At 40.5% G+C, this 24,794-nt stretch overlaps 1 protein-coding gene across 3 annotated transcripts in view; it reads right to left on the bottom strand.

Moving 5' to 3' along the window:
- Nucleotides 1–468, bottom strand: part of MASP1 (MBL associated serine protease 1) — a gene marked incomplete at its 3' end in the record, with an annotated part of 68,221 nt that extends 67,753 nt beyond the window's left edge. For all 3 annotated transcript variants that reach the window (XM_080919092.1, XM_080919091.1, XM_080919093.1), the window contains exon 1: nt 258–468. In XM_080919092.1, coding sequence (XP_080775218.1) covers nt 258–262 — 5 coding nt within the window. In that variant the 5' untranslated portion in view covers nt 263–468. The remainder of the gene's footprint in view (nt 1–257) is intronic.
- Between the last annotated feature and the right edge of the window lie 24,326 nt (nt 469–24,794).

Raw genomic sequence — 24,794 nt, 5'->3', positions numbered from 1 at the left:
CTCAGCCGCGCCAGGAGCAGGCTTTGCACAAACTATCTGGTTTCAAGTTGCGAGTCTCCGGAGTCCCTGGGAAGGTGCCCCAGAGACAGGATTCTCTTTGTAGGGCCCCGAGGATTGATGAGAATCCCCCCCCCCATCCCCAGCCACCCAGAGGATAAGCAGGTGAGTCTGCCTAGAGACAAGGTCAGACCCAGAAGGCTGCTCTACTCTTGGTCTTGGAGAGGAAACCCGGTGTCTTCCCCTGACCGGGCACTCACCTCATTTTCCTGCCTGTGTGCTCCTGGCTTTGGTGCCTTCTGCCCGACTTGTCTGTGAGCTCGTCCCAGTCCCCGGTGTGGTGTCAGCGATGCCTTATCTTTGTTCTGAGGTCCCTGTGTGTCTCTGGAATTGGCTGGCATTCTCCATTCAGGTCACGCCTTCCCCTGCCTGCAACAGATCCCCTCTCCCCCTCTCCCGCTGGCTTTCCCTCTCTCCTCTCTCTGACTGAGCTTATGTACACTCAAAGGGACCTGACAGACTGTTTCCTTGGAAGATCTGCTAGCCAGTCCCCTCCTTGGGAGGAACTGCAGCTCGTGAGGAAAAAAGAAATCTGAGAGACTTAGAGGTGTGTGTGTGTGTGTGTGTGTGTGAGAGAGAGAGAGAGAGAGAGAGAGAGAGAGAGAGAGAGAGAGAGAGAGAGAGAGAGACAGAGACACACAGAAGAGACACAGACATACACACACACACACACACACACACACACAGAGAGAGAGAGAGAGAGAGAGAGAGAGAGAGAGAGAGAGAGAGGTATTAATTTCTCTTTAGCCTCCTTTGCCTGATGGCTAGAATTGTTCTATTTCAGAACCCTAGCAAAAGAACAATTAAACAGAAACAGCCAACTATAAAGGCAATTTTAGGAGATTATAAAAAAGAATGCAGATCCCGAGCCTCAGCCTTTCTGTGGACATGTGCAGGTTTTTTTTCTGAAGACCTCGTGGCTGCCCCAGACAGTGAGAGGGCACCGCTTTCTGCAGTTGGCTACTTCCTCTCCCTACTTGAAAGGCTGCGCTGCTGAACCGCAGGCATGCAGAGATCTAATTTACCCAACTGGGGAAAGGCTTCAGCAAAGTCAGAGAGCCAGGTGCCCTGTGCGTCTAGAAAGACCGGTGCCTGTGGGATGTCAATGCCCCAGGCCCAAGGAGAGACGGTAGAGTGGATCTATGCTGAGTTGAGTAATAAGACAGCGCCACATGTAACCCTCTCCACAATTAACCCCTCCTGTAACTTCCACCACAGTATAACCTCTGCATGATACAGCCCCTTACACAGTAATAACCCTACCACACAAAAATGGCAGCCAGCCCTGGAGAGGGGGTGGGGGTGGGGGTTCACCAAGCATTGTTTCATTGCCAGGCACAAACACTGCCTCCACTACTTTCATGAACTTCTGAGGGTTCTCCTTGATGCATCTTTTACAGGAGTGGAAACGATGACTTTGGAAGATTAGATGACAGGCCAAGGCATCCAGATAGCCAGTGTCACTCCTGAGGCCATTTGCCACTTCAAGCCAGCTGTCAGGACTGTCACTGTGTGCTGACCCTGTTCCCACTCATTTCTTCCGGCCCCTTGTTTAGGTCAGTGGTAGTTATAACTTCATCTTCCCCAACAAAGAAACTGCCCAGAAAAGGTGGTCATACACCTAGGAAGGGGGAAAGAAATCCATTTCTTGTGGGTTCTAGGACACCACATCTCAGTAACACGTCATAGCGCACGTGGCGTTTGTAAACCACGCACATCCACGAACAGAGAAACTCAGTTTTGGACCGTTTCAAGAGCTTTAGACACCAATTCAGACTTCAGCTGTGATCTGTGTTTTCTCACTGACCTGCTTTGTTTCTTCTGATTCCCATTTTTTTGTTGGCTAATCAGAAGCTGTAACCGGGCCCAGGTGAGAATTCAAGTGTGAGAGCTCCCTTTCAGACACGCAGAAGGCTACTCGTCACCTGAATCAAGGTGCCAAAAACATGCTCCACCCTGAGATGGCACTCCCCGACACATTTTGGGAGAGCAAAGATTTGACGTTTACTGTAATTCCTGCCTGCCTTTCCTTCAATTTCCTCCATTTTGCCCCCCCCCTCGTGCCAGCCTTGAACAATTGTTGTGATTGTGAGATTCTGGTTGATAATGTAGTGCAAGTGTGTGATGAGGAGGGAGGTTTGAACTCAGGCAGAGAAATGTCCTCTGTTTCAGGCAGGACAAGAAAGAAAACTCTGTAAAATCTCCATTAGGCAGACTGTCAGGCTCTTTAGACATCAAATGACTCTCGCAAAACAACATTTTAATGATTTAAGTGTAAATGAATCAGAAACACATGGGTCGCATTTCTTCTGGAATACACAAGGGTTTTCAAACCAAAGGAGAAAGAACTTGGCAAAGATGTCCACAGTGCACAGTCCCATGCCCGGGATAGGAGTCCGGCCATTCTCCCTGCAGCCGAGCCCGCCCTCCCTGGAGTTAGCATATGTTTAAGAAAGGAGTTCATTCTGGATCTGGGCACGGAGTGAAGGTTTGAGAGAGAAAGCCATAAGCTGCCCCTCGTAAAGTGTCACAGAGGACAATTAGGCCTCCAGGAATAGCTTCCTGGCCTCGCTTTTTAGAAACTGCCAGTGATCAATGGAAGACATTAGAAGCACATTCTGAACTAACACTCTGGCAATTTGCAGCCGATCTGGTCTCTGACTCCCTCAGGACTCAGCCAAGGTTCAGCTGGAGCTGCTGGAATGCACGCAGCCCCTGAGGTGCAGCGGAAGCTCTGAGTGTGACTCCTGCAGCTGCCCACTGGCTTGCACTATCAGATCCAGGTGTGGCAGGATGGCCGAGCTGCCCCGGGGTTTGAAGTACTGGGCTCCAGGTCTGTAGTCACAGTGGTTGCAGCCTCAGGCAAGTCGCCTACTTTCTTAGGGAGGGATCATCCATCGGTTCCTTGGGTGTGAGCTCACTGAACCTATTGTGTGCTTGAGAAGATGCAGGGATGGAAGGCTGCTTGTCTGCACTGAGGTGGGAGGAGAGAAGAGCCCCACAACAGTGTCGCAGTGTCACTTGCTTCCTCTGTGGTTTTGACAGTGTCGTCATTCATTATTCAGAACCCTATCATGGATATTAAGAAAAATCATGTTTGGAAAGATTCAATTAGTCTTTTTAAAAGTTTGACCAAAAAAAAGGGGGGCTTAAAATGCACACAAGGACCCAATAGTTCTTAGTTCTAAGCAAAGAAATGGGGACAAGAGGATGAGCTCAGGGTTCTAGCCCTCACGTGACTGTCAGGAAGCTCTATCAGAAAGGCAGCTTCTGTGAGACTGAGTTGTACAGTTTCCCTACCCCGGAACACTGGGGTTTACATTTTCTACCGAAGTATTTATTTTGTAGCGTCTGAGTGAAAGCTTCTGGAACGCGGCGAATGTGTCAGAAAATGTAAAGAATTCGGTCAGTGGGTTGCTCTTTCGCAGGGCAGGCGGTCGAAGCCTGAAATTCAGGCTTCCTCCTGAGTATCTAAGAAACGGGTAAAGCACTTGAGGTAATTTAGAATTACAGATGAGGTGGTGCACAGCTATAAGCCCTGTTCCTAGAAGAGAAGCGAGAGGACAGCTAGTTCAAGGCTGGTCTAGGCTGCGCAGTGACACCGGAGTCAACAGCCAAAGCCAAACTAAAACTCAATGCTAGGTCACTCAGCACCTTTACCAAGCATTAGGTCACTCAGCACCTTTACCAAGCATTAGGTCACTCAGCACCTTTACCAAGCATTAGGTCACTCAGCACCTTTACCAAGCATTAGGTCACTCAGCACCTTTACCAAACGTATGCCTGGCACCATTAACTTCAGACTTTCTTGCTCATCACAATAATTTGGGAAATTAAAAGGATGGCCATGCTTCATCCAGGGAGACTCAAATTCACTTCCATGTGGTTGCTGAATCCAAAATTGTGAAACCCCGTGTGGCACAGTTGTACCAATTTTCGATGATTATAACATAAAGCATTAATTTAAGTGGAGTTATTCTTCCAGATTCCTCTCTCAGCACATAAAGGTACTGGTCTTTATGTTGGTTTTGATCCTGCTACTCTGTTGTGTTTATCAGTTTTAAGGGTTTTCTGACCAAGTGCTTAGGATCTTCCATGCATAATAGAGACTGTTTGTTTACACATATGTGAAAAATAGACATTCTTTAACAAGTAGTTCCAGGAAAACTAGGTACCCACATGTAGGAGGATGGAACTAGATCCCCATCTCTTGTGGTACAAAAATCAATTAAAAATGTGTCAAAAGCAACCCCACGTCATGAAAAGCCTGGAATTCTGATTCTGTTAGAGAAAAGCAGGGGGAAGGGTGTTAAGATACAGATACAAGGAAAGCCTTTCTGGAAAGGCCTCTAACGGCTCAGAAAATAAAATCAAGGACCAACACATTGTTTTGTGAAGTTAAAAGGCATCCACACAGCAAAGGACATAATGCAACAAGACAACAGAAAGAACGAGGAAATCTTTGCCAGCCAGCTACTAATCTGGCAGAAGTTTAATCCCTAGACTATCTAAACAAAATAAAGACCCTAAACACTCCAAAGTCAAACATCCCAAGTAGTCAATAAGATGAACAGACAGTTCACAAACAGCCAAAAAACAAGTGGAAAAATATTCAGCATCCTTAGCCATCAAGGGGACTCATATTAAAATGGCCTTGAGGTCCATTCTGTCTCACCTCAGCTAGAATGGCCACCATCATGAAAAGGCTCAACACTTTCAATCATTGTACAACAGGACACTTTTTATATTTATGACATACAATATATTTTAATTGGATATAAATATAATTAGATATAAGGGATGTACAGACTCAACTAATTAACATACATATCTTCTAGAAGAGTACCTGACAGATAAAAACTGATTCATGGTTTCATGAGGGACATGGAAGTTGGTGCTTTGTAGTGGAGCAAACTTGCAGTGTGACCTGTAACATTGCCACACATAGGTAAGGGGTCTACCTCTAAGTCTGAGGGTTCACTCTCAAATTATATGGTCTTGGCCTCAGAGAGCCTTATTGTCTTATTGTCCTGGGAAAGAGCCATACGTTTCTTGGCACCTGCTTTATCTACAGCTTCTTAATTTGCTCATGCTCTTCCCTTCCTAAAGTTGCATGTTTTATGTGTTTTTCTGCTCTACCTGTTGCTCTTTTCCACTGTAGACTGGGGAAGAGTGATGAGTAATAACTACACCACAGTCTAAACTCACTACTATTGAACAAATTGTGACTTTTCAATCTAGCCTCACTTTAGTTCCCAGAACATGGCCAAGATGAACGCAGATTCTTTGACACAATGTAGGAGGAATGAGCTCTAGCCCAGTTCCCTATGAAACAACTATTCCTCTCTGAAGCCTCATGAGCCGGAAGCCCTCTGTCATGTTACTCTCAGAATTCACATCTCCCAAATGCCTACCAGTATGGAACATTAAGCTCTGCTTTGTAACATTCTACAGCTTCTCTAGCCTGCAGCTCCAAGATCTTCTTGACCTTTTCCAGGTCTTTCTGACTCCTCCCCAACCATTTTCAAAGGCCAAAGAACCATTTAATCAGGCTTATCACATTAGCAACCCCATTCCTGATACCAACTTCTGCATAAGTTATTTTTCTTGTTGTAATCAAATACCTTGCAAGAAGTACTTACAAGAAGTACTTTAAAGGATGAAGAGCTTACCTTGGCTTACATCTTGAGGGTTACCACCATTGAGACTACACAGGCAGGACTATAGGAGTTTGAGGTGGCTTGTCACATTTTATCTGCAGCCAGGAAGCAAAGAGCGAACAGTAAGGAATCCTGGGCCAGTAAACCTTAAAACCCACCATCACACCTTTTCCTGTAAACCTTCATCTCCCAGTGTTTTTCAGCTTTCTAAACAGCACCAAGACATGGGGACCAAGTATTCAAATTACCTGAGTCTATGGGTTCATTTCACATTCAAATAACACTATTTGTGCATTCCAAAGAGAAATTCCACTTTGTCATGTTGAATGATCTCTTTACATATGGTTGAATTTAGTTTGTTAGTATCCTGTTGAGGAGTTGATCCCTATGTTTATCATTAATAGTGGACATATAAATTTTTTCTTGTAATATCATTGTCTGGCTTTGATCATAAATAATGCCAGCCCTACACAATGAGTCTTCTTGTCAACTTTTAAAGAAGAGTTTGAGGAAGATAGATATTAGTGTTTCAGTCATGAACCTCTGGCTTTTTTATTTGTTGGATAGTTTTAAATTATTATTTGATCTCTTTATGTATTCCTTATATGGATTCAAAGTTTCTATTGCTTGGCATTAATTTTTGGTAGGTTGTTTACCTATTTATTTTATGCTGTTTAATTAATGGTATACATTTTTTCATAGCAGTGTCTTATGATTTTTCCTGGTTTTATAGTATCAGAAATGTCCTGTCATCCATTCTATTATTTATTTAATGTTTTTTTTTTTGCCCCTGATGGATAATTATGATTTGCTCACTTGTCTTTTAAGAAAAATAATTTTTATGTTTTTTTTTTTGCTTTAGTTGAATGGTCTATTTTTATTATTTTTGTTTACTATTTATTATTTCTTTCTTTCTAATAACATTGAAATTAGCTTATTATTTTTATTATTGTTGCTCTGGCTTGGTTCCTTGACGTCTATTATTAAATTGCTTGTGACTCTTCTATTTTTCTTTTGGTTTGGTTCTGGGTTTTGGTTCGTTTGTTTTGTTTGTTGTTTTGTGTTATTTGTTTGTGATAAAGTCTCCCTATCCAACACAGATTGGGTTCTGATTTTTGAGCTTCTTCTGAAGTTTCTTGAGTGCTGGGAGGGGCAGGTAGGTGTGACTATACACAGTATTTGTGTGAATGTGAGCATTTATTGCTCAGAATCTCATCTTATGATCATCTTTGCTGGCTTTCATAGCTTTGGGTGTGCTTTGATTTCATCTTCACTTTTTAGATGCTTTTTAAAAATTTTTTCCTTTTGTCTTTTCCTTCCTTAATTCACCGAATTTTTCATTGTTTAATTTCCACCTTTAAAAAATTTTAAGTCACTTCTATTATTCACAGATTCATACTATTGTGTTTAGAAAATAAAAATGCCTGCTCCAAAGCCTTTTAAAAAATTATTTCTCTTATTTTTATTTTCGTGTATATGTGTTTAATTATGTATTTATGTATGTGTGTGTGTATAATGAGCTCTGGATGTACATGTCTGTAGGTGCCACTGGAGTCACAACAGGCCATAAGATCTACTGGGGCAGGAGCTACAGGTAGTTGTGGATTGCCCAATGTGGATTCTGGGACTGAACTCCAGTTCTCTACAAAAGCAGTAAGTGTTCTTTATTGCTGAGCCATGGCTTCAGCCTCCCCACGCTCCTTTAGGAAATCATTTCTTCTCTAAATCCTACAGTATCATGGAGAACACAACAAATTCACTAGAGTAAAATGCATATTTTGTTCCTCTGTGAAATATTTATATTTGTCTGGCCTATTTGGATGATGATATTGTCCAAGTCATTGTTCCATTATTTCTCCTTCGGTCTGGATGATCTATCCTTTGTTGGAAAGGAGGCAGGAAATACCCAGTATTATTATACTTCAGTCTATTTACTTCTCTCTCTATTTTTATCCCACTGTGCAGATATTATTTTATGTCATCATAAATTTAAGGTCTGAAATTAAACTATTGTAAGTTTTTGAGTATCCATATTTCAACTTGATTTTACATTTGTCTGTGAGGTTGGGCCACAATTACAAAATATGAAGTTCTGAATGTAATCCTGAGCATTGGAATCCCTAAAGATAAAAATCCTCAAAGTATGACTTAACATTTGTTAGGAGAGATTCATGTTTTAAAAGAAGATTTGAGAAACACACAAAACCTTACACACTGCAATCGGCAATAAGGAAAGATGTAGTGTCCCAAGCATCCGCTCAAGCCCTCTGATGACAGTATCACAGCATAACCATTACCTACAGTGAAATCACAGTCATGGAGAAAACAGCTCAGAAGTGAAATGTGTGAACAGAGATCACTACGGCTGGTAACTGTGCTCATAGAGATGTATGCACAGTCTTCTACAATGCCCCAGTGGTTATCCTAAACCAGGAGATGTGCTGAAAACAATGATTCTTGATCATACATCTGAGGCACTCTAAATAACTGAATGATGGTTGCCTCTAGACTATAAACCTCTGGTTTTCCCCTGGTGTGGGAGATGTGGAAGTCAACCTGGTGAAGGAAAAGTGGGATGGAGAGCAAGGTGCCCATGCTCCTGTGACTCCTCAAAGAGTCCTGATCTGTGTTAGATCTAAGATGGCTCCCGGAACATAGGCGAGCCAGCAAAAAAAAAAAAAAAAAAAAAAAAAAAAAACCCGAGGCCAGGGCGGTGGCTGCTTTTCCCCCATCTTCACGGAAGTCCAAACAGGTACTGATGCTGCCTCCTTCCCCACCCCCTTCCGAGTTACCTCATCAAGCAGGGCTTTTACTCGGACAAGGTGATGGTGTAGTGAAATATGATTGGTGGAGGGTTTAGGGGCTTAGGACTGATTCAAACGTTGCGTACAAGCTTATGTGCAGGGCCTTAACTCAGATGTGCACCCTGATGCTGGTCTCTGGAGTCTGATTCCCCAGGATTACTCATGCGACTAAGATGCCTCTCTTCCCTATTTCTCGGTCCTGTTCCCACACCCTGATGCATACTTAGACAATGAATACATCAGAGATAACAAACGATCCCCATCCAGACCCTTCCTTAGGACAGGGAACAACGTAGAGATTTTCTGCATTGAAGGTGGTGGTCCGGGCAAGATTCCTTGGCACTGACAATAGTAACGGATAACCATCAGCAACCTTTATGTCTGTTGGAGCCAGTTAGGGCCTCAGTCCAGAAATGGGGCTTTTCTGTGTTCTTTACCAACTCTCTAGTGTCTCAGGACTGCAGCTCCTCCCGCCTCCACGTAGAATCCTGTAGAGCTCTGGAGTATCTCTTGGTTTTGGCACGAGGTTCCAACTTCTTTTGGGTAATGTTTGGAATATCAACCACATTTTGGACGTGTGAACGAGCCCACACAACCTCACTTAGCTTGTTGGCACTTGCACAAAATTGACTCCTTTCACAAATTTGCCTGGAAGTAATAAAAGAAAGCTCAGTCTCGGAAATAAATTCATGGTTGTTCACTGCCGAATGTGAACTCAGACAAAATGTGATCGCCAGAAATGTTATGGTTCACAAATGTAGATATACAGAAAGGGCCTTTCTTTGTTTATTGAAGAGATTTCAATGTTTTGATAAACATGCAGCATTCTTACACACAAAGCCAACTTTGTGATAATGTATTTTTATGGAGTTAAATCATCCCCTCTTCCGGACCAAAAGAAAGGGAGGGGGGCACGAAATAAATTAGAGCTCTCTCGAAGTCTTTACGATTTATAGTCTCCATGTTAAAAAAATAATGTTGGGTAAAAGCGCAGCACCAAGAATTGTAAGAAATGCTGCTCATTGAAAATAGTAGGGGGAAAAACTATGAAGTAAGATAAAGAACTAAGAAGAAATGAATAAATGAAGGTAGAGTCATAAACTGTGTGCAGTTCAATGCTGTGGTCCCACTACCCACGGCCAAGGCCACTGCTTAGTAATCCTACATCATGGCACACACACTGCTGGCTGTGCTTTAAGGCCACACTGTTCTCAAAGAACATATTCACCCTCCTTCTACAATGCTGTCTACTTGATGTTTCTCCGTGAACTGATTTCCACCAACGTGTACACCCGCTAACCAAGTTTTCCATTGTTGGTGCCACCTTTTGTTGTTTTGGGTACACAGAGACATTCTTCCCTATTTATTCATATACAGACCTCAGATTTTGTGGAAACAATACTGGTGACCACACAACACCATTGTGTAAGTGCCCTGTTGCCCTACCCTGTACATAATTACTTTCAAACTGGCCAGTAACTCTGCTGTTTTCTTGTAAATGTGGCTTGGATTCATTAAGAGCTCCTGGATTTTCATCAGCTGGAAGGAATGTCAATGCAGACAAATGACACATTTTGACATTAAAATTTTGTCATTTCTCTATCATGTGCCCAAGCCACTTGTCAAAATTTTCCACCAAATGCACTGGGTTGAATGGAAAAAACCAAACCCGACTGGTAACACACTGAGATTCACCTTTAGAATCCTTGCTCGTATCTGACTCCACGTGTGTCATTCTAACCAGGGAATCAGACGAAATTCTCTTTAAAAGTTTGCAAAATATTTTAATAGCCATCCAGGATTCTTCACTTTCCTTTCGAATACGGAAACAAATGGCTAGGATTTATGATTTTCTCTGGTGGGGCACACATTGTATGTATCTGACTCAAACATAGCGAGGACATTTTGAAAGTAAAACATGTAACAGTTTGTCTATGTTATATACAGTGGTTACTGTAAGAAGTCTGTCTCTTCCAACAGCCAAATTATTAACCAAGACTATACTCACTACTCAATCTGCTTTGAAACATGGGAGGAAACTCCAGTAAGCAAATGTCTTCAAGCCAAATACTTGCTACTCCCTCAGAAAGGGTGTGGCACTAAGTGTGAGAAGGACACAGACTATACGTGATTGAATGATTTGCCTGAACTATTGAAAGCATTACTTCTTCACCAGGGCTCCACTCTCCATTTCTTTTACAGAGCACTTCTGTTTTTCATGGGAGTGGATATTTTCAGGCTCCAGGCTTTCAGAGATTTTCAGCATTCAAAAAATTAAATATTTTATGATGATAACGTGGGATTTTTTATCTTTAAGAGAGGTTTGGGTCTCAGGACTTCAAAGTCTGTAATTCAGAATCCTTTTCTTTTGGTATGTTGTTGATCCCAGTTTACTTTATCAGTGAGTTGTATATTTTTAGTTTTCATATTGCTATTTACTTTTATTATATTGCAGCTCTAAGAATCCCATTTAAAATTTCTTGAATGCTAGAAGCATTTCCCTCTGAGTCACAAAATATGGTTGTAAATCCACATTTGTTAGCATATGACTGACTATCTTTTGTGTCTTTATCCCTGTCTCTCATTCATTTCTAAAGGATAGTTTTACTGGGTATAGAATTATTGGTTGGCTTTTTGGAGGGGGGATGTTGTTTTTGGTTTTTGCCATTTGGCTTGCAGTACTTTGAATGTGTTATGCCATTGTCTCTTTTAAAATTTTAGCTCATAAACTAAGAGTCTTGCATAAATCTCTATTATCTTTCTGGTTTCATGATGCACTCATCTCTCTTTTGACAAATTGTTCTGTGTCTCATGATATCATTATTTGACTTTTTTTCTTTTCTTAGAAATGTTTAAACTTGAAGAATTTGGTCACGTTATCTCTCACATAATGTAGAAAATTTTACCTATGTTTTAATTTTTTTAAACTTAAAATATAACCATAGTGTCTTTTTCTTCTCTTCTCTTCCAAAACTTTCCATAATTCCTGTATTTGCTTACTTGATGTCATTCCATAGATACATCATGATTTTTCACTTTCATTTTTGGTTTCTCTAATTACATCATTATACTTGAAATTGTTTAAGAGACTTGAAAAATGTTACTGCTCTTTCTCCTGCCTGGTTTCTGACTCATCTTTACTGGTTTTGCTCTGTATCCTTCACTTGTATGGTTATGTTATTTATCTAGGATTTTTATAGTTCTTACACACACACACACACACAGACACACACACAGGCACACACACACACACACACACACACACGCAAAGCTTCTGGATGTGCACCAGTTCTTTCATTTTAGCTGTTTGTAGTATCTTGCTTGCCTGCTTCCTTATTATCTTCATAGACTTGAGTTGGTGTCTGTTCCTTTTCTAAAGTTAAAAAGCTCTTCTTTTCTTTAAAGACTGTTTTCAGCAACTAAAGGTCCGTTTGTTTTGGCTCTTTGTAGCGTTTATGGGGTAGTCTAAAGATTAGTTGAGTGAAACTGAGTCATGTAGCTGTCGTTGAATCTGCAGCTGGGTCTGTATGATTCAGTGCTCCTGGTTAAGACACACTGCCTATTTATGGCTACCTAATTCTTAGAATTGTAGGGTTATGAGCAAGAAGCTTCCTGTTCTCACATTTGCCAACCCAGACATTTAACTTTAAGATGAATATTACCATGGCTGGATTTTATGTGTCATAATATTCCTTTCTGTCCTTTCCTTTGTCCACTCTGTACTTTCTGGTTTTTCTTTTTCCTGACTTTTAGATTAAATTCAATTAGAAATAATATGTCCATTTCTATTTTTCTATTTATAGCTGTAATTGGTTTGTTATTTCACTGTTCATTTTATGATTTAACTTATCACTACATAGCTTCTCCCTGTGTATTATAAGAAACTTTTAATAATTTTGATTTTCTTGCTCCACATCTCTATATTACAGTGGTCATTAGCTCTCAAGTATACTTATAGTCCCATATCCCACTGGTTTTATTTAAGTAAGCTGCCACCCATATTTTTAAAAGCAGAAATAATGATGAAGGTGATCCTAGATGTTGAACTATAGAGCTCCTATTTTAGGCACATTTGTTTCTCTGTGCCCCACATTTCCTTAGATATTGTATTTCTTTGTCTGAATCACACTATTTCAGTATTGATGTTAATATGGCTTTGCTGGTAGGTATTTGTTTTCAAATATTATACTTAAATAAATCTTTGCTTTACTTTTTTAAAAAAATATTTTTTACTAGATGCAATAGATTCTGTGTAATTTTGAGGACTAAAAGGAATAATTAAAATAACAGTTTATATATGTTAAACTATAAGTAGTATTTGTGCTGTAAAGATTTGTAGACCAAGGCTCAAAGAACTTGAGTTGTCCAATGTCATTCACCTTCCAAACAATAACATTTACACAGATACTGCATATCCTACAACTGTAACTACAGTGTCCTACTGTCTATTAGGATAGAAGATATAGCAATAAGGCTGTACTAATGATTTTTCTGGTCACTGTAACCTGTACCCCATTCTGTCCCCAGGGACCATTAGCCAGTAAGGGTCCACAAGGAGAAAGGGAGCAAAGTTGACAGTAGGGAAGTGGGGGGGTTTCGTTTTGAAAGCCCTGTGAGTAAGTATGGTAATGATAATACCAGGACCAGCTGCTGGGAGGCAGATCACTTTACTAGGAGTGATTCAAGTATTATATAGTTTGGGGGATGGGCTTAGAATATCCAGGTTGGACAAAAATCACTGGCTGAAGGCTTAAGGTACTGAGATACCTCATTAGAATTGAGAGGCATTCCAGGAATCTCAGGTGCTAGCTGAATAGGTTCTTACTGGGAGAACAAAAATAGAATTTTTAATTTTAGCCAAGGCTACAGGACGTTCTGCAGGTAGAGGTGTGTGTGTGTGTGTGTGTGTGTGTGTGTGTGTGTGTGTATGTGTGTGTGTGTGTGTGTGTGTGTGTGTGTGTGGTTAAGATCAGAGACAGGGACTCCCTGCTAGTAAAGAAAGTTCTTAATTTTATGCAGAGACTAGAAGGCTATCCTGACAATGGTAGACCTTGACCCTAATTAGCAGGTTTTTCTCACAGTAGCCAAATACTGTGTTATGAAAGATTTTTTGGCTCATGTTTCAAGAGGGGCAAGGGAGAGGGAGATAGGTGGGAGGAGAAGCGCTATTCCCTGTGTTTCTTTTTATTCCATTCAAGATGTTGGGTGCAGAGGATGGTGCCACATATATTCATGGTGGGTATTCCTCCTCAGGGAAACCAGTCTGCAAACATCTTCACATATACTTCCAGATGTGTCTCTTCTGGATGATTCCAAGTTGAGTTAGGCCATGAAAGTCATAGACTCTAGGAAATGCTTCCTATTGGCACTTCTGAGGGGAAAAAACCCAACACTTACAAGTCAGTTTGGAATTTGTATTTGTTTCTTTTCTTTTCTCTTCCTCCTTTTTTCCTCCTCTTCTCTTTAGACATAGTTTCATTTTGAAGCTCAGACTGACCTTGAACTCAAACTGCTCTAACCCCCCCCCCCCCGCCCCAGGGCTAGAGTAACAGGCATGAGCCACAGTGCCCACACCACTAATGTCAAAAAGAAACTTTAGTAGCCTTGTGATACCATGCAGAGTTCCCCAAGTATACTTGGAATGAGATGTCTTAAAGTTTCACTATGTAGAGTATGGGCAGCTGTACCTCAGAAACAGAGTGTTTGTGACTTCCCACAACAGAGTTTGTTGAATAGCAGTAAGTTCACAAAAATGGCAGTTTCAAAGGCTGAATTTGCCTGATAATCTCACTTCTCTTGGTAATTTGGCTGAGGTAAATGCATTTAAAAATTTTAACCTTAATTATTACTATAACTCTCATATGACACGTCTCATAGCAAATATCTATCCATCCATCTATCCATTCATTCATCCTTTCATCCATCTACACAGACAGATGACAGACGGACAGACAGGTAGATAGATATCTATGTGGGTTATAGACTGGAAACAAAGGATTAAAGAGGCCACAGTAGTATTTTAAGAGGTTGCAGAAGGAGCTGATAGACAAGTGAATAGGATCTGTATTGATTCCTTATGGGGTCCAAGCACCTGCAGAAAAGAAGCTTCGGCTATACGTTTAGGCTGAGGATCACTGTGAAGAACAATGAAGGCTGGATGATTTGAGCTAAGAGGTGGAAGTGCAGGCCTAGGTTCAGGTATGGAAGGGGCAGGGTGATGAGTGGAGGTCTTGATGGGCAAACAAGACAGACAGACAGTAAGTAGGCTGTGTCAATAGTATGAACTGAGCAGAGTTCTCTGCCTGCTGGTCTTAGGAGCATGCACCAGGCATCAGATATTAGGAGATAGACTATTGCTACTGTAGTGTTGACTGTCTACATCTTTATGGGGTCTAGGAGGGGGAATTATACCTTTCCTTGGTCTAGTGTTTCTGGTAAGTTTCCTTATACTTGTTTTCTCTGATATGATTTCTATACACACTCATGTGACCCCTGCGGTCTCAATTCACCTAAATAAATTTGAAGGGCACCTTCAGATTTACTATTATAAATGGTGTCAGGCTATGGCCAAGCCAGTAATACAATGGAGCAGAGGACTGCGGTGAGGTCTAGTCTTTGGCCCTCTTCGTGCTGCTATGAGAGTTTACAGATAGGGTCATCTCCTGAGTGGTCGAGCTTTTCTTCGTGCATCGTAAAAACAGCACCTTCCCAAAGAGCCCTTCAGCTCTGCCTGCTCCTCTGTGAAGTGGACTTTCCTGGATACTTTCTAGGTCACTTTGTGGGTTGTCATCTCCCCCAGTGTGCCTGTTGAACTCTTTCTTTTTCAGCCTCTCCAGATACAAGCATCTGCTTTGAAATTTCAGAACCATCTTGCATTTGTTTTGTTTTGTTTTGTTTTTTTCCTTAAAGTTGTCTATCTTTGCCCATCTGTGTCAATTTTGCTTTGGCCTGAGTCTTCGGGCAAGCTGTTTGAAGGGTGGACCTATAACTACCTCATTTCTGGACCCTGTGGGGAGATGTTTGTAATGCTTCACACATTCCTCATTTCTTTACAGCCTGTAAACCATCATGTCTCTAAATTAATGTCTGCATGAATACTGTTGAAGGAAAATAATGGCCGGAACACTTTAGAAAGACCTTCTCAGACCCAGGTAAAGATCATGGCCGAAATTGTCCTTAAAAGGTTTACAGCATTCTCACATTTAATGGCTTTGGATATTGAAAAAACAGTTGTTAATATCACTGTGCTCTATGCTTTCTGTCCCACAGTAGTACTTGAAATGACCTCTAAACTGCTTAGGAATGTGAGGAACATCCTTACACATTCTCCACAAAGCCAGCATCTCTTAAGAATATATACTGAAGACCTCAAGAACGTGCTGTGACTGCTGGCATGCGTCTTCATGGTGGCCTCCAGTTGGGTCTTAGAGGTGGCTGGCATTCATGATAAAGGGTCTCCATGAACGAACCTTGTCTCTGCTACTTCTGTGGTTGATGTCTTCACTGTGAAATCTGAAACCTTTTGAGGGCCTGAACTAGCTTCTATTTAAAATTTTTTTATTAATTTATTTATTCTATAAAATATTATTATAGCTCACAGAATGTGTTACATAATCATATATAATGAATATACATTTTTTCCTCTTTTTAATTTCCTTTTTTCTTTTTTTCTAAGAAGGAATGAGGCGTCCACATTTTGGTCTTCCTTCTTTTTGAGTTTCATGTGGTCTGAAAGTTGTTTCTTGGGTATTTAGAGCTTTCTGGGGCTAGTATCCAATTATCAGTGACAGCATATCATGTGTGTTCTTTTGTGACTTGGTAACCTCATTCAGGATGATAGTCTCTAGTTCCATCCATTTGCCTAGGAATTTCATAAAGTCATTGTTTCTAATAGCTGAGTAGTACTCCATTGTGTAAATGTACCACAATTTCTGTATTCATTCCTCTACTGTAGGACATCTGGGCTCTTTCCAACTTCTGGCTATTATAAATAAGGTTGCTATGAACATGGTGGAGCATGTGTCCTTATTGTATGTTGGAGCATCTTTGAGGTATATTCCCAGTAGTGGAATAACTGGGTCCTCAGGTAGTACTATGTACAATTTTCTGAGGAACCACCACACTGATTTCCAGAGTGGTTCTACAAGCTTATAACCCCACCAACAGAGAAGGAGTGTTCCTCTTTCTCTACATCCTCACCAGTATCTGCTGTCATCTGAGCTTTTGATCTTAGCCATTTTCACTGGTGTGAGGTGAAATCTCAGGGTTGTTTTGATTTGCATTTCCCTGATGACTAGGGATGTTCAGCATTTCCTTAGGTGCTTCTTGGCCATTTGGTTTTCCTCAGTGGAGAATCTGAACTGGCTTCTTACTAGACTCTTACATTCTAATACAGTAACTCTCAACCTTCCTAATGCTGGGACCCTTTAATACAGGCTATCATAGTTCAATAATCCCCTCCCCAAACCATAACATTATTTTCATTGCTACTTCATAACTTTAATTTTGCTACTGTTATGAATTATAATGTAGATATCTGTGTTTCCCAACGGTCTTAGATGACCCCTGTCACAATTCTCAGGTGACGTTAGAAAGACCCTCTTGAACACAGGCAAAGCTCATTACTGAAATGTCCTTAGCGGGTTTACATGATTCTCACTGTTCTAATACATCTACTATTCCCACCAGCAATCCTTCTTAAATACATATTGGGATGTAGTAATTGATAAGAGTTGGAGATGTGGCCTGAGGCCTGACACATCTGTATGGGAATTTAGAGTCTAGCATTCTTTAGATGCTTGGTTTTAAGGAAGATTCTAACCCCTCACTGTGCCTCTGTCCTTAACTCACTGTGAGCCCTACATCGGCCAGCTGAGGAAACCCTGTCATCACACCCGGGTCCTGGCTCAGCCCTTAAATATCACTATTATGCTACCTCCTATCTCTGTCACAATGAAATGTATGTGGCCTTTTACAAGTTACATTTTCCCTTTAAACTATATTGTTTTTCCACATACATGGATTATGATAAAATTCAGTTCTAATACTGGATAATAATTGTAGGCCCTGATAATAATTCAAGAGACAAACCATAATTTAGACTTGGAACTCATCAGAAAAATCTATACAGGTTTTCACATTCAGATGCTCTAGAAATACCTCCAACCTTTGACAGCTGACTCCTGGTCACTTTTGGTCCTTCTCTCTCTTCTAACAGAAGCCCTGACACTACCGAGTTGAAGACATTCTCAGTACCCCATCTTTAAGATTGTTTGGATCTTTGGAATCTAACTTCTTCTTTTTTTTTTTTTTTACAACTTTATTTTACAAAGCAAAGATAAATGTACAGATTTTAAACATTTTTTGCTTAAAATTATACATTTTTTGTCAGTACTTTTTTTCAGATTTTAATATAATTTTTACATAAAACTATATGAATATGTTTTTTAGTCAGTACTTGATTTTTTTCAAGGTTTGATTGTATGCCTTGAAAACTTAATAGTTACAATGAGCTAAAGTACATGTAAAACAAAATGTAACATGGAAATAGTTAAAGTTTTCTTGTTTTGTAAATATTTTTTTGTTTTGCTTTGTTTTCTTTATTTCTTGGACTTCATACAGTCTGTGGGTTGTTTCTGGGGGAGTGCAAGCCTCTGGCGTTAGCATCCCACTATCAATGACTGCATATTATGTCTGTTCTTTTGTGACTGGGTTATCTCACTCAGGATGATGTTCTCTAGATGCAGCCATTTTCTTAAGAATTTGGTTAAGTCATTGTTTCTGGTGGCTGAGTAGTATTCCATTGTGTATATGTACCACAATTTTTGTATCCATTCATCTTCTGAAGGACATCTGGGTTCCTTCCAGCTTCTGGCTATTATAAATAGAGCCGCTATGAACATTGTGGTGCATATATCTTTGTTGTGTATTAAAGTGTCTCTGGGGTATATGCCCAGAAGTGGAATAGCTGGGTCTTCAGGTAGTACTATATCCAATTTTCTGAGGTATGGCCAGACTGATTTCCAGAGTGGTTGTATTAGCTTGCAACCCCACCAACAGTGGAGAAGTGTTCCTCTTTCTCCGCAGCCTCACCAGCATCTGCTGTCCTCTGAGTTTTGGATTTTGGCCAATCTGACTGGTATGAGGTGGAATCTCAGGGTTGTTTTGATTTGCATTTCCCTGATGGCTAAGGATGTCGAGCATTTCGTGAGATGTTTCTCGGCCATTCGGTGTTCCTCAACTGAAAACGTTTTGTTTAGCTCTGTACCCCATTTTTTAATAGGGTTATTTGATTCTCTGGCGTCTAGTTTTTTGAGTTCCTTGTACACCTTGGATATTAGGCCTCTATCTGATGTGGTGTTGGTAAAGATCTTTTCCCATTCTGTTGGTTGCTGTTTTGTTTTCTTGACGATGTCCTTAGCCTTACAGAAACTTTGCAATCTCATTAAGTTTCATTTGTTACTCTTTGACCTTAGAGCTTGAGCCATTGGTGTTTTGTTCAGGAAATTTTCTCCTGTGCCTATGTGTTCTAAGGTTTTCCCTACTTTCTCATCTAATAGTTTCAGTGTATCTAATTTAATGTGGAGATCTCTGATCCACTTACACTTGAGCTTTGTACAAGGAGATAAGAAAGGGTCTATTTTCATTCTTTTGCATGCTGAGTGCCAGTTGGACCAGCACCATTTGTTGAATAGGCTGTCTCTTTTCCATTGAATGTTTACTGCTCCTTTGTCAAAAATCAGGTGACCATATACATGAGGGCTCATTTCTGGATCTTCTATTCTATTCCATTGATCCACATGCCTATTTCTGTACCAGTACCATGCAGTTTTCAGCACAATTGCCTTGTAATATAGCTTGAGGTCAGGGATAGTGATTCCCGCAGATGTTTTTTTGTTGTTGAGGATGGATTTCTTTATTCTAGGTCTTTTGTTATTCCATATGAAATTGCACATTGATCTTTCCAATTCCATGAAGAACTGGGTTGGAATTTTGATGGGGATTGCATTGAATCTGTAGATTGCTTTTGGTAGGATGGCCATTTTTAAGATGTTGATTTTTCCAATCCATGAGCATGGGAGATCTTTCCATTTTCTGAGATCCTCCTCAATTTCTTTCTTTAGAGGTTTGAAGTTCTTGTCATACAGGTCCTTCACTTGCTTAGTTAGAGTCACACCAAGGTATTTCATAGTTTTTGTGACGATTGTGAAGGGTACCTTTTCCCTAATTTCTTTCTCCACATGTTTGTCCTTTGAGTATAGGAAGGCTACTGATTTGTTTGAGTTAATTTTGTATCCAGCCACTTTGCTGAACTTGTTTACCAGCTGTAGGAGTTCTCTGGTGGAATTTTTGGGGTCACTCAAGTACACTATTATGTCATCGGCAAAGAGTGATGTTTTTATCTCTTCCTTTCCGATTTGTATCCCCTTGATCTCCTTTTGCTGTCTAATTGCTCCAGCCAGGACTTCCAGTACTATGTTGAATAGGTAGGGGGAGAGTGGGCAGCCTTGTCGAGTCCCTGATTTTAGTGGGATTGCTTCAAGTTTCTCGCCATTAAGTTTGATGTTGGCTGTTGGTTTGCTGTATATTGCTTTTCTTATGTTTAAATATGGGCCTTGGATTCCTGTTCTTTCCAGGACTTTTAACATGAAGGGGTATTGGATTTTGTCGAATGCTTTCTCAGCGTCTAGTGAGATGACCATGTGATTTTGGTCTTTAAGTTTGTTTATATGGTGGATTACATTGATGGATTTCCTTATGTTAAACCATCCCTGCATCCCAGGGATGAAGCCTACTTGGTCATGATGAATGATGGTTTTGATGTGTTCTTGGATTCGGTTTGCAAGGATTTTGTTGAGTATTTTTGCATCAATGTTCATAAGTGAGATTGGTCTGAAGTTCTCTTTCCTTGTAGGGTCTTTGTGTGGTTTAGGTACGAGGGTTATTGTAGCCTCAAAAAATGAGTTGGGTAATATTCCATCTGATTCTATCTTTTGGAATAGTTTGGCGAGTATTGTTGTTATATCCCCAATAAATGTCTGATAAAATTCTGCACTGAACCCGTCTGGACCTGGGCTTTTTTTGGTTTGGAGGCTTTTGATGACTTCTTCTATTTCTTTAGGTGTTATAGGGTTATTTAGATGGTTTACTTGGTCCTGGTTTAACTTTGGGACCTTGTATCTGTCTAGGAATTCGTCCATTTCCTCCAGATTTTCCAATTTTGTGGAGTATAAGTTTTTGTAGTAGGATCTGATGATTTCTTGAATTTCCTTAGTTTCAGTTGTTATGTCACCACTTTCCTTTCTGATTTTGTTAATTTGGATACTCTCTCTTTGCCCTCTAGTTAGTCTGGCTAGGGGCTTATCAATCTTGTTGATTTTCTCAAAGAACCAACTCTTTGTTTTGTTGATTTTTTCAATGGTTCTTTTTGTTTCTATTTGGTCTATTTCTGCCCTAATTTTGATTATTTCTTGCCTTCTACTCTTTTTGGGTATATCTGCTTCCTTTTGTTCTAGGGCTTTTAGCTGTGCTGTCAGGTTGCTGATGTGAGCTCTCTCCAGTTTCTTTTTGGAAGCACTTAGGGCTATGAGTTTTCCTCTCAATACTGCTTTCATTGCATCCCATAGGTTTGGGTATGTTGTGTTTTCGTTTTCGTTGAATTCTAGAAAGTCCTTAATTTCTTTCTTTATTTCTTCTTTGACCCTGCTATCCTTTAACAGAGCGTTGTTTAGTTTCCATGTGTATGTGGGCATTTTGTTGTCTTTGTTGTTGTTAAAGACCAGCCGTAGACCATGGTGATCTGAGAGGATGCATGGGAGTATTTCAATCTTCTTATATCGATGGAGGCTCGTTCTGTGTCCAATTATGTGGTCAATTTTCGAGAAGGTGCCATGGGGTGATGAGAAGAAGGTGTATTCTTTTACTTTAGGATAGTATGTTCTGTATATATCTATTAATTCTAGTTGGTTCAAAGTCTCTGCTAGTTTTGCAGTGTCCTTGTTCAGTTTCTGTTTCCCTGATCTGTCCATTGGTGAGAGTGGGGTATTAAAGTCTCCCACTAATATTGTGTGGGGTGAAATGTATTTTTTGAGCTTTAGTAGGGTTTCTTTTATGAATGTGGGTGATTTTTTTATTTGGAGCATATATGTTAAGGATTGAGAGTTCCTCCTGACAGATTTCCCCAGTAATGAGTAAAAAGTGTCCTTCCTTGTCTTTTTTGATAACTTTTGGTTGGAAATTTACTTTATTCGATATTAGAATAGCCACTCCAGCTTGCTTCTTGGAGCTGTTTGCTTGGAAGTTTTTTTTCCACCCTTTTACTCTGAGATAGTGTCTGTCTCTGTCTCTGAGATGAGTTTCCTGTATGCAGCAAAAGGCTGGATTTTGTTTATGTATCCAGTCTGATAGTCTATGTCTCTTTATTGGGGAGTTGAGACCATTTATGTTAATAGATATCAAGGAATAGTTGTTTCTGTTTCCTGCCATTATTGCTTTTTTGGGTTGAGTTGTGTCTGTGTTTTTTTCTTCTTTTAGTTTTCTTGTTTAGGAGTTTTCTTGTTCTTACTAGGCTGTATTTTCCCTCCTTGTATTGGGTTTTTCACCTATAATTCGTTGTAGTGCTGGGTTTGTGGTCAGATATTGTGTGAATTTTGATTTGTCTTGAAATATCTTCGTCTCTCCATCGATGGTGATTGATAGTTTTGCTGGGTATAGCAGCTTGGGCTGGCACTTGTGCTCTCTTAAGGAGTGCATGATGTCTGTCCAGGCTCTTCTAGCTTTCATAGTCTCTGTTGAGAAATCGGGTGTGAGTCTGATTGGTCTGCCTTTATATGTTACCTGACCTTTTTCCCTTACTGCTTTTAGTATTCTTTCTTTACTTTGGGCGCTTGATGTTTTTACTATTATGTGTCGGGAGGTATTTCTTTTCTGGTCCAACCTATTTGGAGTTCTGAAGGCTTCTTTTATGCTCGTGGTCATCTCATTCTTGAGGGTAGGGAAGTTTTCTTCTATGATTTTGTTGAAGATATTTACTGTGCCTCTTAGTTGATACTCTTCTCCCTCTTCTATTCCTATTATCCTTAGGTTCGGTCTTCTCATTGTGTCTTGTATTTCCTGGACATTTTGGGTTAGGAGCTTTTTGTTTTTTGCATCTTCTCTGGCTGTTTTGTCTATGTTTGCAATGTTGTCTTCTGTCCCCGAGATTCTCTCCTCGATCTCTTGTAATCTGTTGGAAATGCTTGCTTCTGTGACTCCTGATTTCTTTTTTTGGTGTTCTGACTCTAGGGTTATCTCTTTTAGCGTTTTCTTTATTGTGTCAATTTCTGTTTTAATTTCCCTCTTCCATTCCTTTATTTCTTTGGTTCTGTTTTCCTCTAGTTCTTTGAGTTCTTTGAGTGTTTTTCTTGTTTCTTCTTTAAAAGCTTCTGAATCTTTTTGCTTTTCCTACCTTTCTTGTTTAAATATCTCTATCAGCATCTTGAGGTATGATTTCAGGTCTGTGTCTTCTTTTTCTGGAGTGTTTGGAATTCCGATGTTTGCTATTATCGGAGAGCTGGGTTCTGGTGTTGCTAGATTGTCTTGGTTTCCTTGGGATATACTCTTTCTCTTTTTTCTTGTCATTTTGTTGTCAATGATATGTTCTTGCCTTTCCCTTGTATCTGGTCTGTGTCCCTGGTACACTTTTCGTGTGCACTCCGCAGAGATCTCTCTACTCCCCGGCAGCCCAGGTTCCGGGTGGCAGCTGGGCCAGGCTCTGCTCTGCGTCCTGAAGTCGCCTCCGGGTGGAAACAGAAGTTCTAATTTTCTGTTTCCAATCGCTGGATTGGGCAAGGCAGGGCAGAGCAAGTTAGGATGTACACTTTCCGTGTGTACTCCGCAGAGATCTCTCTGCTCCCCGGCAGCCCAGGTCTCCCGCCCACCAGTTGCTCAGCCTCTATGAGCCAGCCGAGGTTCCGGGTGGCAGCTGGGCCAGGTTCTGCTCTCTGGAATCTAACTTCTTGAGTTCTTTGTATATATTGGATATTAGCCCGCTTTCAGATGTACAACTGATAAATATCTTTTCCCAATCTGTTGGTTACCCCTTTGTCCTATTGACAGTGTCCTTTGCCCTACAGTAGCTTTGCAATTTTATGAGGTCCCATTTGTCGATCTTGATCTTAGAGCATAAGTCATTGGTGTTCTGTTCAGGAAAATTTTCCCTGTGCCCATGTGTTCAAGGCTCTTCCCCACTTTCTATTCTATTAGTTTGACTGTATCTGGCTTTATGTGGAGATCTTTGATCCACTTGGACTTGAGCTTTGTACAAGGTGATAAGAATGGATCAATTTGCATTCCTCTACATGCTGACTGCCAGTTGAACCAGCACCATTTGTCGAAAATGTTGTCCTTTTTCCACTGGATGGTTTTAGCTCCTTTGTCAAAGAGCAAGTGACCATAGGTGTGTGGGTTCATTTTTAGGTCTTCAGTTCTATTCCATTGATCTACTGATCTACTTGCCTCTCTCTGTACCGATACAATACAGTTTTTTTTTTTTTTTTAAATCACTATTGCCCTGTAATACAGCTCAAGGTCAGTTGGTGATTCCCCCAGAAGTTCTTTTATTGTTAAGAATAATTTTGGCTATCCTGGATTTTGTTATTTTAAATGAATTTGAAAATTGCTCTTCCTAACTCTGTGAAGAATTGAATTGGTATTTTGATGGGGAGTGCATTGAATCTGTAGATTGCTTTTGGGAAGATGGCCATTTTCAGTATATTAATCCATATATACATTTCATGAGCATGGGAGATCTTTTCATCTTCTGAGATCTTCTTCAATTTCTTTTTTTAGAGACTTGAATTTCTCATCATACAGATATTTCACTTTCTTGGTTATTGTCCTTCTTAGAAGGGGAAACAAAATACTCACAGGAGGTAGAGAGTGGGAGGGACTTGGGAAGAAGAGAGGAAGGGGAGGGGACAAGGGGGCAGGATTAGGTATGGGAAGAGACAGGACTGATACACAGTGCGTCAAGAATTTGAACAAAAGTGTGTAGCAATGAGGAATGGGTACTGGTGATAGCTACCAACAAGTCCCAGATGCCAGAAAAGCAAGAGGCTCCCAGGACCTAACCTGGATGAGATTAGCTGAAATGCACAACAAAGGCAAGGGAGAACCTGTGGAGACCATATTCAGAGGTTACAAAAGGCTCCCAGTTGGGGGGTGGGACAACCCACTCGTCTTCAAATTTTTAACCCAAACTTGCTCCTGTCTAAAGGAAATATGGAGAAAGTGT

Source organism: Micromys minutus (genome assembly GCF_963924665.1).
Source record: "Micromys minutus genome assembly, chromosome: 7".
Lineage (NCBI taxonomy): Eukaryota > Metazoa > Chordata > Mammalia > Rodentia > Muridae > Micromys > Micromys minutus.
The sequence above is the reverse complement of the archived record's forward strand: the minus strand, read 5'-3'. Positions and strand labels throughout refer to the sequence as shown.